The sequence below is a fragment of the Myotis davidii genome, unplaced genomic scaffold, assembly GCF_000327345.1.
Source record: "Myotis davidii unplaced genomic scaffold, ASM32734v1 scaffold1337, whole genome shotgun sequence".
NCBI lineage: Eukaryota > Metazoa > Chordata > Mammalia > Chiroptera > Vespertilionidae > Myotis > Myotis davidii.
Genome location: NW_006288602.1, coordinates 94,642 through 108,931, shown reverse-complemented (window position 1 = coordinate 108,931; position 14,290 = coordinate 94,642). Strand labels below are relative to the sequence as shown.

Genomic DNA, 14,290 nt, shown 5'->3' with positions numbered 1-14,290 from the left:
TACTATATAATAAAAGCTCAGCGACCGAACGGCGAACAACTGGTCAACCAGTCGCTATGATGCACACTGACCACCAGGGGGCAGACTCTCAACACAGGAGCTGCTCCTGGTGGTTAGTGTGCTCCCACGGAGGGGGTACTACTCAGCCAGAAGCCGGGGTCAGTGAGCATAGCGACAGTGGCAGGAGCCTCTCCTGCCTCTGCAGCAGCGCTAAGGAGCAGTGAGCCAAGAGGTAGGGAGCAGCAAGCAGGCAGGTGGTAAGGAGCAAGAGGGCACAGGAGAGGCTGAGGGACCCCCAGTGCATGAATTTTGCACACCAGGCCTCTAGTTGTAAATAATGCTGCAATGAGCATAGAGGTGCATATATTCTTTCAAAATAGTATTTCAGGTTTCTTTAGATTTATTCCCAGAAGTGAAATCTCAGGGTCATAGGCAGTCTCATTTTTAATTTTCTGAGGTAAGTCCATACTGCTTTCTACAGTGGCTGCACCAATCTGCATTCACACTAACAGTGCACAAGGGTTCCCTTTTCTCTACATCAGCACCAACACTTGTTTGTTGATTTATTGGTGATAGCCATTCTGACAGTGTGAGGTAATATCTCATTATGGTTTTAATTTGCATTTCTCTGATGATTAATGACATTGAATATCTTTTCACATGGTTATCTGTATGTCCTCTTCGGAGAAGTGTCTATTTAGGTCTTTTGTCCATTTTTTAAATTGCGTTGTTTGTCTTTCTTTTATTGAGTTATATAAATAATTGATATATTTTGGATAGCAACCCCTTATCAGATGTATCATTGGTGAATATGTTCTCCCATTCAGTGGGTTGTCCTTTCATTTTGTTGATGAATTCCTATGCTGTGCAAAAACTCTTTAGTTTGATGTAGTCTTATTTGTTTATTTTTTCTTTTGTTTTTCTTGCCTGAAAAGGGAAAAATATTGCTACAAGAAGTGTCTGGGAATTTACTGCCTGTTTTCTTCTAGGATTTTTATGGTTTGGGGAAGCTAACATTTAAGTGTTTAATCCATTTTGAGTTTATTCTTGTGTGTAGTATACTAGTAAGAAGGTGGCCTAGTTTCATTTTTTAGCACATATCCGTCCAATTTTTCCCAACAACATTTATTAAATATATTATCTTTACTCCATTGTATGTTTTTGCCTCCTTTGTCAAATATTAATTGACTATAAAGGCATAAATTTATTTCTGGGTTCTCTATTCTGTTCCCTTGATCTACATGTCTGTGTTTTATGTTAGTACCATGCTGTTTTGATACTATGGCCTTGCAGTATAGTTGATGTAAGGTAGTGTGATTCCTCCAACTTTGTTCTTCTTTCTAAAGATCAAGGTTGCTATTCGGGGTCTTTTGTAATTCCATATAAATTTTGGAATATTTTTTCTAGTTCTGTGAAATATGCCATTGGTATTTTGATAGGAATTGCATTGAATTTGTAGATGGCTTGACTGGGAGTCATATCAATTTTAAAATAATGATTGGTGGAGCCTTAAGACTATCTAACTCTCTGAAATAATAAATACTTATAGGATGTTTTCCAATTTATAAAGCACTGACACAAGTTATCTTTTGTTTCCCCAACAAATCTGTTTTACAAAATAAGTATTATTGCTTATTTTATAGAAGAGAAAACTGAGGTTCAGAGGGGTAAATAGGTTTGCTCAAAATCACACACTGGCAATGGCAGAGTTGGGATCTAACCAAGGTCTTCAAGAGACCTACCCAATCCTCCCTCTATCCCATACCACTCCCTCCAGCAAGTCTCAAAATACTAACAGTAGAAACAGAGCAATGCCTAAAATAGCACCCAGTGAGGGAGGTCAGGGATGGCTACAGATGTGTTCTTCCAACTCACTCAAATTTGATTAATAGAAAAGTCCTCATTACCTCACATCTCACCTTAGTGGTTCCCCTATTGAAATTCCTGTTTTGTATTTCTGCCTTTCTGGTTTATGGTACAAGCAGAAACACTATCCCTAACTAATCACAGTGGATATATCCTACTCCATTAGCTGTGGTTTTGTGCTGCTGATAGGAAAAAAAAAAAGATTAGGGTTATATTCCCTACTGCCCCACTCTTTACTAATACTTCTGTTTACATACTAGTATAGTGCTGCAAAACCCTGCCTATAATGCTGGTGAGAAATAGGGATCTTTATTAAAAAAGCATTTTACTTACCAGACCTAAGTTAAATGCTGACTCACTACTATCTAGTCATGAACTTACACTATATTCAATTATCCAAGCTTGAATGTATTCATCTGCCAATCCGGAATCATACCATCTACTGGAAGAGTAAGAATTAAGTAAAAGAGCTTAGTTCCTGACAAAGAATAGGTCCTTGGTAAGTATTAGGCCAACCCCCTTTCTAGAAATTTTCACTCTTCTTTATACTGCTGCACATAGAAACCAGCAAATTCCCAGTGACCCTGTGATACCTAAGAGTGTTTGTACCTCACAGATAATCAATGGTGCCAAGAGAGCCAAAATGGGACCAAGGCTGAAGAATAAGGCCAGCTGAATGAAATAATGAAAGGAGATTGTAATCATGGCACACCACACAGCTGTGTTTGCTTCTTTTATCTCCAAAAGTAAGTTCATTATCAACATTTGGAGTAAATGTCTGTTACTCCAAACATTTTTTTACTCTGGGGTTAACAACTGCTGTTCTATCTTTAACAAAGGCCAAATGGAAGTCTTAAACAAGTTACAGTAATTGGCAATTTGATTGGAAATAAAGAGAAAATGGCTCCTACTTTCAAGTAAAAAAGAGTGAAGAAATCTGATAGCTACTTATCTGGATGGGACAGAGCAGTACTGTTTCTCCTATTCTTGAAGCAGACTAGTTCTTTGGCAAGCATTTCCCACAGGAAGCACTTACCCAGTCTCTGCAATGATTTCTGGAGCCACATATGTTGGAGTGCCACAGACTGTGTACAGGGGACCATCCACAATGGTAGCCAGTCCAAAGTCACCCAGCTTCAGTGATTTGCTGCCATCTTGGTGTTCATACACCTAACATGAAAGTAAAAAGTGAAATCCCCTTAACCAAGAGCTCAGAATCTCTTCCCTGAAGAAATGAGGAGCATTGTGGTTTAAATTGAATGTATTTATGATAAAAACTTCAGATAATTATGCAAGGATATACATATGAGGATATCTTTCTTTAGATTACTGCCAAATTAGAAACATGCTGAATAACCAGCAAATGGAAATCTGTTAAATAAATTATGACACATTTATACAATAAAATGCTCTACGGCCAACAAAAAGGTGACGTAAATTTATTGAAATGAACTATGTTTGGAAGTGAGGATAGAAGATTTCAGATTGGTTTGCATTAAATGTCTATTAAAGAAAAAATAAGGGCAAAGGAAAATGAGAGACCATGGTGTGTCTGAATCTGGGTAGTAAAATTATGGGAGTTGGCTTTTTTTGTTTTTGTTTGCTTATCTGAATCTGATGTTTCTACAATTAAAGCTGATTTGCATAATACAATGAAATATAGAAAGTCTCTAGTGAAGTATCTCCAATTTCTGAAAATAATTACCTTTCTTTTAATGTAAGAAGCTTTAAAAATGCAATTCTTTAGTAATTGAACAGAAAGTTCTACATGTGTATTAAAATACTTTATTTTTTAAAGTAAGTAACTGAAAGGGATATTAATATTTCATTTCACCTGTGGCAATTTGGAAAGATTTATCAAGTGTGGAGTCAGCATTCTGCCCAGGTTTCCTTATTAAGGCAGTAAAAGTCTCCAGATTTTCATCCCACAAAATAAGAGAAAGGTGCATATGACCATAGGCAAGTATTTACACTGATTTAGTTCTTGCCCAGGATCAAACCAAATGGATCTGCTCTAAAATGTCTCCCAGGCCTGTTTGGTTTGGCTCAGTGGACAGAGTGTCGGCCTGAGGACTGAAGGGTTCCAGGTTTGATTCCCAGTCAGAGCACATGCCCGGGTTGCAGGCTCGATCCTCAGTATAGGGTGTGCCGGAGACAGCCAATCAATGATTCTCTCCCATCATTGATGTTTCTATGTCTCTCTCCTTCTCCCTTCCTCTCTGAAATCAATAAAAATATATTTTAAAAAGGCTCCCAAACACTGTCTATTATTTCATAGAAAATATCAAAAGGTATTCAGAATTCTGACTCAGTGCCCACATTGAAGTCAATAAGATAAAGAAAATAATAGTAAAAGACTAATATTCCCAGCAAAGGCAGGAGATGCTTCAAGGACATGGAGAAGTTTTCCTTGTATATCAAAATAATTATTCCAGTGAGTTGAGGTCTACATGTTCTTCTGTTATCGATCTATGATCATGTGTACTTGCTCCAGTAGTTTGAACCTCTCCAACAGGAGGCACATCTCCACACATCAGACGTGCTGTTTCATTCCCACATCATGTCTGCCTTTTGGAAAAAGTAGATTAACTTTTCATTTCACTGCAGCAGAAAGTGCAGATGTTTGGCTAGCTAAGCTTCATGATCAACAATAAAAATTTGTATCTGTTTTGGCAGAGTCAGATAATCAGATCCTCCTCTCTGGAGATACTGCATCTTTTCTGGGCAGAAAAATATTATTTTATTTTTTTCTCTACACTCCACACTGGGAACATGGAGTTCTCTCCCTAAGGGCATGACTATGGTCAAATAGAAGCTGCCCTTGTGCAGGTGCCCAGAGGCTTCACCAGCACTTGGGTTGTTAGGATAAGGACAGCTGTATGTACTTAACAGATGTGGCTTTGCCCAGTTGTTATCAGGGATGGACTATCCTCCCTTACTTTGACAAAGCAGCTGTCCATCCCTGGTCAGCACAAACAAGATTGAGTTATGAACTTTAAGCTTTCAGAGCTGCAAAGTACAATATCATCCGCAGACTGAATGAATGCTCTTAAGCAAAAAATGTTGTACTTCGAAAAAAAAAAAAAAAAAAAAAAAAAAAATCCCTAAATTGTAGTCTTAGCATGTTAGCCATTCTTGCTATCCAGTGATAAGCAAATGTTTTTCATGAAAAGAAATCTAATATGAAAACATCAAGTAGATCATTAGGTTTTTTTCCCAGAAAGAGACACATTTTTTTACTTCCTTAATTTCATTTTGTTAACAATAACATTTCTAAAAGGCAAAGTAATCTCTTGCTTAGATGTTCTGTTAGGTCAGATTTCAATTTTCACACCACCATTTACACAGGAATCTTGTGTTTTTTTTCTAAACATACTATCTACAATCACCTAACTTGATTCAAAAAGTTGGACGAAAGCAGATGTTGGCAGATCTAGTCATAAGTTACATTTTAGTTCTGAATATGATTATGTAATTCTCTTTGTTATTATTTTTAATCCTCATCCAAAGATATGTTTTTATTGATTTTGAGAGAGAAAGAAAGGGAGAGAGAGACACAGAAAAAGAAATATTAATGCGAGAAACATTGATCAGTTGCCTCCTGCATGCTCCCTGACCAGGGATCGAACCTGCCACCTAGATACGTGCCCTAACCGGGAATCAAACCTGCAACCTTTTGGTGTACAGGATGATGCTCCAGCCACCTGAGCCATTTGGCTAAGTTACCATATAATTCTCTTACATGAAGCAAGGTTAGGTTTTATTTTTGAACAACTACATTTTGATAGGAATTCTATCTTACATATAGCAATATGCCAAATATATTAATATAGCTGAACAATCAAATTCAAAGTTTTAATAACTAAGATATAAAACAAAAAACTTACCTAAAATAAAAAATGAGGATTACCTAAAGTAACAATACTTCTTAAGTAAACAATACAATTTTAATGCAATACCTAGAATTAAATGATGTTCTTTTTTCCTCTCTTTAATCACCTTTACAATGTTCACCTTTTTTTGTTTATTTTGGAAACTGAATAGTAGAACTTTTATGAACATAAAGAGGTTACCGTGGAGCTTATAAGGGAAGTAAGAGCTTAGAAATGAAGGCCTAATGCATTTAATTGAAAACATTTGTAGATGCAAGTACATTGGAAATTATTTAGGAAAAAATATTTTTGCAGGTCAATAAGTGTCCAGGCATCTAGGTTAGAATTCTGTTTAACTTACTTACTGTAAGGCAGGGCAGGAAACAAGATTGCTCTGCTCTGTCAACACCTTGAGAGAAGGATTTAGAAGAATATATTCTAGGTTACCGCACCTCCAATGGGAGAGTGCCTCTTCTAAGTGGTTATAAGGAGCCCAGCTCACAACTGGGACTCACCATTAGCGCCTATGCTCACCTTTGTCTCTTCCTAAGCCAATTACAGAGGGGCATGAGCGAGGCCATTTAAAAACTAAAACTCTATTAAAATTACAGATTGCTAAATACATCTATTTCAAACATGTATGTACACACACACACACACACACACACACACACACACACATACACTCACAAAAGCATCTCCAGGAAGTATTTTCCCAAATGGAAGCTATAAATTCACTTTAAACTACATTTTTAATTAAAAGTTAGGAATCAGCAAAGCTTCTAAGAAGTTCACATTTAAAATGCTGAGACCTTGGCTTATACCACTCTCCAAGTCGATTCTGACTTTGTTCTTCATGCCTCTTCATCCTGACCATCTTCCAGAAAGGACATCAAAGGCTGCAAGCATAGGTTTGGACAGCCTGTTTCAGCAAGTGGGGTTCTAGTATAAGAACTTTTGCTAAAACTGTATTTTGAAGACTTCATAAAACATGACTCACTCATGAAGTGGGAGTATATTAACTGTCAATCAAAGAGTATTCACAACATGATATATAATTTAATGTTCATCCCAGGCCTTTAAATACTATAGATGTTTTCCTACATTTTAAACACCAAGGGCCTATTAAAGAGATGAGGATTAGTGCAAATTATCCAGCATGTAGTGCTTTCACTGTTTAAATGAAGCAATAAAACTGTGTAGTTGTACAACACTAATTGAATGCAGCTACACATAATTGTGGACTGCCATATGCAGCCTATTACAATACAGACTGTCAGTATTTTGTAAGCTACTCTTGTGATCATTGCAAATGGCTACAGTCAGAGAATTTGTTCTCTAGGGCTTATTATATAGCTATCAAGACATCCCATTATTTGACAGACTAAATGTGCTAAATGGCAACAATTAAGAAAAAGGTTCCATTTACAAGCTGAAGGCATCTTCTACCAAGACTAGGTATAGTGAAAGGTCAGGTATTAGGTTCTTGGCATACTGATATTTTACACAAGATTTTTCTTCTTTAAAGAAGAGTTTTATTTTTGTTTCTTTTTCATTTATGTGGGGTTTTCCAGGAGCTGTAACTTCCTGAACAGTAGATGTTTGGGCATATGTCTGATTTCCCATGAATTAAAAACTGACACTATTTGGAAAAGTTATTTGAAAAAGTAAAAAAGTAATATGTCATAAAATGGAGCCAGTGGCAATAAAATATGAAAGTTCACAGAAAATCTGAACTTGGTCAAATGGTCTCTTTTTAAAAAAAATTATCTTTAGTGTTGAAAGTATTACAGATGTCCCCTTTTGTCCCCACATTGATCCTTTCCACCCTAATCCCCACCTCCCCAGGCCTTCACTGCACTATTGTCCATGTCCATGGGGGTATGCATTAATTTCTATGGTTAATCTCTTCCAGTCTCCTGCCCCACCCCACCCTGTCACCTCCCTCTGAAATGTGTCAGTCTGTTGTATACTTCAATGTTTCTGGGTCTATTTTGTTTGCCAGTTTATTGTGTTCATTAGATTCCACACATGAGTGAGATCATGTGACACTTGTCTTTCTCTGACTGGCTTATTTCACTTATCGTAATACTCTCCAGATCCTACCACATTGTCTCAAAGAGTATGAGATCCTTTTTTATTTATTGTTGCATAGTATTCCAATGTGTGAATGTACCTGTTTTTCTTATCCATTCATCTACTGATGGGAACTTGGCCTGTTTCCAGATCTTCACTATTGTAAATAATGGTGCTATGAATAAAGGGGTGCATATATTCCTTCTAATTGGTGTTTCAGGCTTCTTAGGCTATATTTCTAGAAGTGGGCTCTCTGGCAGTTTCATTTTTAATTTTTGAGGAAACTTCACACTGTTTTCTAAGTTAATATAAGTCATAAAATACAGCCAGTGGCCATAAAATCATATGAAAGTTCACAGATAAGATGAACCTAGTCAAATAGTTTCTGTAATTTCCATAATAGAAAACTGAAAGGTGACTAATGTAACAAATGTGTCAGAACAAACATAATTCTCCATGTTGCTGGAATTCAAAGATAAACCTGTTGAAATGATGGCTAATGAATCACTAGTAGCCACTAAACTATTTTTCACAGACAAGCTCAATAAATACTAAAAATTATTTCGCCAAGTAAAATTGAAGAAAAGTGGCATGAAATTGACAAAGCCATAAAAAATGTCAATTTACTTTTTAACAAATATGGTACTCTTTTAAAAAGACATTGATTTTCCTCTGGCCATAGTATATGGCCTTTATGATTCTAAAGAAAATTGATTAAATTTAAATCTTTAAGAAGTAAAAACATTTATAAGGAAATAATTTTGCAAAATTACTTTATGGTTCACATACATTAGAATTAAACTTCCTGAAAAAAAAATAAATTATTAAAAACACCAAACCCATTAAATACCCACTTGTAAAACCCATATGTAAAATCTTTATGAAATCTAAAGTTTAAATGAAATAATAAAAGTTTTATAGAAGTTAGAAAGAAGTAAGTCAGAAGAGGTATGGTAATATTAAATAGTTTTTCAGAGATTTCTGGGAAGATGGAGAAATGAATGGAAACTTCAAGAAACCTAATTCTCACCCTCACTTTAAAATAGTCATGAAACTACCTAAAAAAGAGTTCTATGCAGGTGCGATGAGATACATAAAACATGCACATTCTGCACATTCTGGTTTCTGTTAGCATTTGTATAATACTAGGATTTTGTTAAAACTTGGGGAGTCAATGTTACTGCAATTAAAAAAATATATTACATTTTTGTCACACAAGTAATATCCAATATAGCATTGTAGGAAAACTACAAAAGACCTAAAACTATAGAGAAAAGGAATTACACCCATAATCTTGATACCTAGAAATAACTATTCTTAACATTTTTAAGTATGGACTTCAGAGTTTTCTTTCTCTTTCTTGCTCTTCTGTTTTCAGTGGATAATATATCCTGGAGTTTCCCAAGTGAATAAGTACATGTCAACATCATGACTTTTAGTGGCTGCTGGATATTCCATTATATGGATGCACCACAATAATAATACCAACAACAAACCCCACTGCCTTTTAGTTAGTACACGGGGTATGCCAGCAATCTTGTTAAGAACTTCATATTCATTGTCCCATTTGATTTTCACAAGAACCCTATTAAGTAATCTTACTGATATTTTACATATGAAAAATAGGCTCCGAGATGTTAAGTAATTGCCCAATCCAATGTTATTCAGCTAACAAATGGCAGAGCCATAAATTAAGCTCAGGTATGTCTGAGTCCATGATCTAACTAGTATGTCCTCCTGTCTCCATATCGTGCCTTTATTTTACTGATCAGTGCCTAATATAAGTTGTTTCTATATATTTTTTCTATATTAAAAATACTGAGGTAAATTATATATATATCTATATACATATATATATATGTGTGTATATATATATATAGTGATTTTTCTTTAAGTTGCATTTCTAGTAGTAGAATTACAGTTCACATATTATTTAATATTTTGGTTATATATTACCAAATTACCTTTCAGAAAGACTATATCAAGTTACTCTTATACCAATACATATGATATGATTGATATCCTTATGACTTTGCCCACACTATATATTATTAATCATTGCTAGTCCAATAAGGCCATGATATTTTAAAATGAAATGAATCAGAGGTGGCTCAAAGCAGACAGGCAGGTGGGTTGCACCCGCCACTGTCACTGGGGAGATGGAGGAGCCATGTCTTAGCTCATAGATTTGAATGTTTCTTTCATCAACAATTTGAAGTGTTGAGAGTTGGAAGATGGTGGTAGATTAGGTGAAAGCTACACTCACCTCCCTCCAGGACCCTGGAACTACAACAAAAGTATAGAGAAATCATCCTGAATAATCAACTGAAGGGCCGCTGGAGAGACTTACAGAAGAGGCCACATTGAGCTTGGTAGGAAGTGCAGAAGCATGAGAGGGCAGGCTGGGCTCCCATGGGTGGCAGCTGAATTTCTGAAGTATTTCAGGGATTCCCCTGAGGAGTCTGGGGTCTAAACACTAAACTGACCTCCCTAGGCTAGAGCAACAGAACTGGGAAAAGTGCCCATATAACATCCAGCTGTGAAAAGCAACAGGGTTTCTCTATGCCAACGAGAAATGGCTAAAATGCAGGCACCCTTTTAAAGGGCCAACACAAAAAATTTCATTTGCAGTTACACACCCTTGGCTCCAGCAGAAGTGGGGGCAAGGCAGACCAGAGCTGTGTGAGTAGATTCTGGAGTCAGTGGCTCTGTAGAGGGAGCTGAGAGGTCAGCTGCAAGGATACCAAGATGAGTCATTTCCCCATAGAGTACTAGTAAAAGCCATCCTTCTCAGGCAGAGCATTCCCATTCATGAAGCATCAGACTGGGGAGAAGCAATGGCACCACTCATTTGAGTCCCTCTCACCCTACTCTTGAAGCTTTTTAAGTGAATGAGCCTAACAGAGAGCCTGCAGGCAGCGGCAGATATCTGAGTGGAGACTTTTGCTGACCTGCCCTAGGACCTGGCACTAATAAAAGCAGACTTTGGTGCACACTTTGGTATTTTCCACATGCATCCAGGCCCAGCAGAGTGAGCCAAAGCTGAGGACCACTGGTAGCTTTAATCAGGTTGCCCAGAGTCAGCTACAGACAACGTGTAACATTGGCCTGCACCAGAGTCCTTCTGAAGGGTCCCAGAACCAATAGACACAGTGGCCAGCTTCAGACAGCAACAAAGCAGGATTCAATAAGCTTCACTAGCAGCATATTCACAAGGAGATCTCTGCAGGCATCAAACCTTGCTGAGGCAAATTTCACTTTGTGTGATTAGCACCTGCACAACAGCCTGCCTGCTGTGTTGGGAGTTGAGCCTCACTCTCAGCCAGCCTGAGGGTTGATCCAATGCACAAATGGGCCAATAGCAAATCAAGATTCAATTACAACAGACAGGCCTATATAATTCATACAAGGGACTTCCTAGAGTACCCAGCTCTAGTGATCAGGGAGATTGTGTCACTGGGTCCCACAGATCACCTACTCTATAAGGCCATCCTACCAAGATTGGGAGTCATAACAGATCTACCTAACACATACAAAACAAAAAGGCAGCCAAAATGGCAAGACAAAGAAACAGGTCACAAATGAAGGAACAAGAGAATTCTTCAGAAAAACAGCTAAGTGAGATGAAGGTTAAGCGATTTATAAGATATAGAGTTCAGAGTAATGATTATAAGGTTGCTCAACAGTATGAAAAATGACATAGAAGCCATGAAAAAGGACCAGTCAGAAATGAAGAATGCCTTATCTGAAATAAAGAACACACAGGAAGGAATAAACAGTAAGCTCATGAAGCAGGGGATCAAATCAGCAATTTGGAAGACAAGGTAGAAAAAACACATCCAATCAGAGTAGCAAAAAGAAAAAAAAATAACTTTAAAAAATGAGACTAGTTTAAGGTACCTTTGGGACAACATGAAGCATAATAACATCTGTGCCATAGGGGTACCAGAAGGAGAAAAGAGAGAGCAAAAGATCAAGAACATATTTGAAGAAATAATTACTGAAAACTTCCCTAAATTAGTGAAGGAAAAAGACATACAAGTCCAAGAAGAGCAGAGAGTGAAAAATAAGATGAATTCAAAGAGGCCACAACATGACACATCATTATTAAAATGGCAGAAGTTAAAGACAAAGAGATAGTCTTAAGTGCCATAAGAGAAAGGCAGTCAGTTACCTACAAGGGTGCTCCCATAAGGCTGACTTCTCAAAAGAAACATTTAGAGCCAGAAGGGATTGGCATGAAATATTCAAAGTGATGAAAAGTGAAGACCTACAACCAAACCTACTTTACTCAGCAAAGCTATCCTTTAACCCTTTTTATGCCGTAAGAGTCTATAGACACAAGTGGTGGACCTTCCCCACACACCATGCACATCTACAGCCACAAACCTCACATATCAATTCTGGTTGCCCAATTTTAAAATTAGACTTGTTAGTGACATCTCTGGGTCTGTAAAGAAAATTATGGTAACTTAAATTTGTAAATATTCCAGCGCATATGGAAGAAATTCCAATATCGATATATAGGGCAGCCATTCAGACACACAAGAGTTAAACACTGCAACACTTGAGATTTTTTTTGTTCATTGTGACACTTGATATTTGCTTGTGTTATCATTAATTTCACGCCTAAAATGGTAAACATGGTGTGCATTCTTAATTATTTTTTTACAGATTTCATCTTTAGAGCATCAACAAATTTTAGTGTTTTTGAGGCTTTTCATGTAAATCGCTTATTTTTTTCACACTCACTTTTTTGATATTTCCATAGGATTGAAAATCATCATTATTTTACTATTGAATTTATCATTGTAACATATTATATTGGGCAAATAAAATTCAATCCCCATATATGGCATCAGATGAAGAAATATTCAAACCAAGCACCTTACAAGAAGAAGAAGGTGACATCTTTTATTGGCTTCCGTTTTGGTCGTGTGGCAGTTAACTGGTTAAAAAAAAAAGAAATAAAGAACTACCCAGTGAAGAAAAAGATATAGGAATTTGTTACCACCAACCAGTTTTTCAAGAAATGTTAAAGGCCTTGCTTTAAGAAAAAGAAGAAGCCTTAGCCAGTTTGGCACAGAGGATAGAGCATCGGCTCTCAGACTAAAGGGTCCTGGGTTTGATTTCGGTCAGAGATACAAAGTCTTTTGAAGGCTTGATACCAACAAGTGGAAAGCAACCAACAGATGTGAGACATCACTGTTTCTCTCTCTGTCTCTCCCACTTCCTTCCACTCTCTGAAAATCAATGGAAAAATATCTGCAGGTGAGGATTAACAGAAAAAAAAAATAAAGAAAAGAAAATGAAGGAGGTGAAGAGGCAGAGGAAGGAAACAAAACTGAAGAACATTGTTTCAAAAATAAAATGGAAATAAATACGTGTCAATAATCATTTTAAATGTAAGCAACTTATTTATTTCCATTTTATTTTTGAAACAATGTTCTTCTGTTTTGTTTCCTTACTCTGCCTCTTCTCCTGTAAGCAACTTAAATTCTCTAATCAAAAGACATAAGGTAGCTGAATGGATAAGAAAACAAGACCCACCATGGCCAGTGTGACTCAATTGGTGGAGTGATGTCCCATAAACTGAGAGGTCACTGGTTAAATTCCTGGTTGGAACACATTCCCCGGGGTTGTGGGCTAGGTTCCCTGCGGGGGCCTAGAGAGGCGGCTGATTGATGTTTCTCTCTCTCTCCTTCTCCCTTCCTCTCTCTCTCTAAAGTCAATAAAAACATTTAAAAAAAGAAAACAAGACCCATGTATATGCTGTCTTAAGAGACCCACCTCACAATGAAAGATGCACACAGAGTAAAAATGAACGTATGGAAAAAAATATTTCATGCAAATGAAAAGGAGAAAGGGCTGGAGTAGCAATACTTATATCTGACAAAACATACTTTAAAACAAAGAATATAGTAAGAGACAAAGAAAGACATTACATAATAATAAAGGAAGCAACCCAACAAAAGGACATAACTCTTATAAACATTTATGTACACAACACAAGATCATCTAAATATGCCAAGCATATCTTGATGGATATAAGGGAGAGATTGACAGTAATACAGTTACAGTAGGGGAGTTTAACACCCAATTGACATCAATGGACAGATAGATCTTCCAGACAGAAAATCAATAAGTAGACAGCAGCTTTAAATGACACACTAGATCAAAAGGATTAAATTGATATCTTAGAGCATTCCATCCCAAAGCAGAAGCATATACATTGTTTTCAAGTACCCATGGAATGTTTTCTAGTATAGAACACATGTTAGGACACAAAATAAGTCCCAATAAATTTAAGAAGATTGAAATCATATCAAAAAGATTGGAATCATATCCAGAATCTTCTCTGACCATAATGCTATGAAACTTAAAATCAATCACAAGAAGAAAACTGAAAAACACACAAAGACATGGAGGCTAAATAGCATCTTATTAAATGAATGGGTTAATAAGATCAAGGAAGA

General features: G+C 36.7%; 1 protein-coding gene across 4 annotated transcripts in view; it reads right to left on the bottom strand.

Annotated features, from left to right (window-relative positions):
• Positions 1 to 14,290, bottom strand: part of DCLK1 (doublecortin like kinase 1) — a 112,449-nt gene that overhangs the window by 44,313 nt on the left and 53,846 nt on the right. For all 4 annotated transcript variants that reach the window (XM_006760367.2, XM_006760366.2, XM_015561788.1 and 1 more), the window contains exon 8: positions 2,903 to 3,036. In XM_006760367.2, the coding sequence (XP_006760430.1) occupies positions 2,903 to 3,036 (134 nt within the window). The remainder of the gene's footprint in view (positions 1 to 2,902; positions 3,037 to 14,290) is intronic.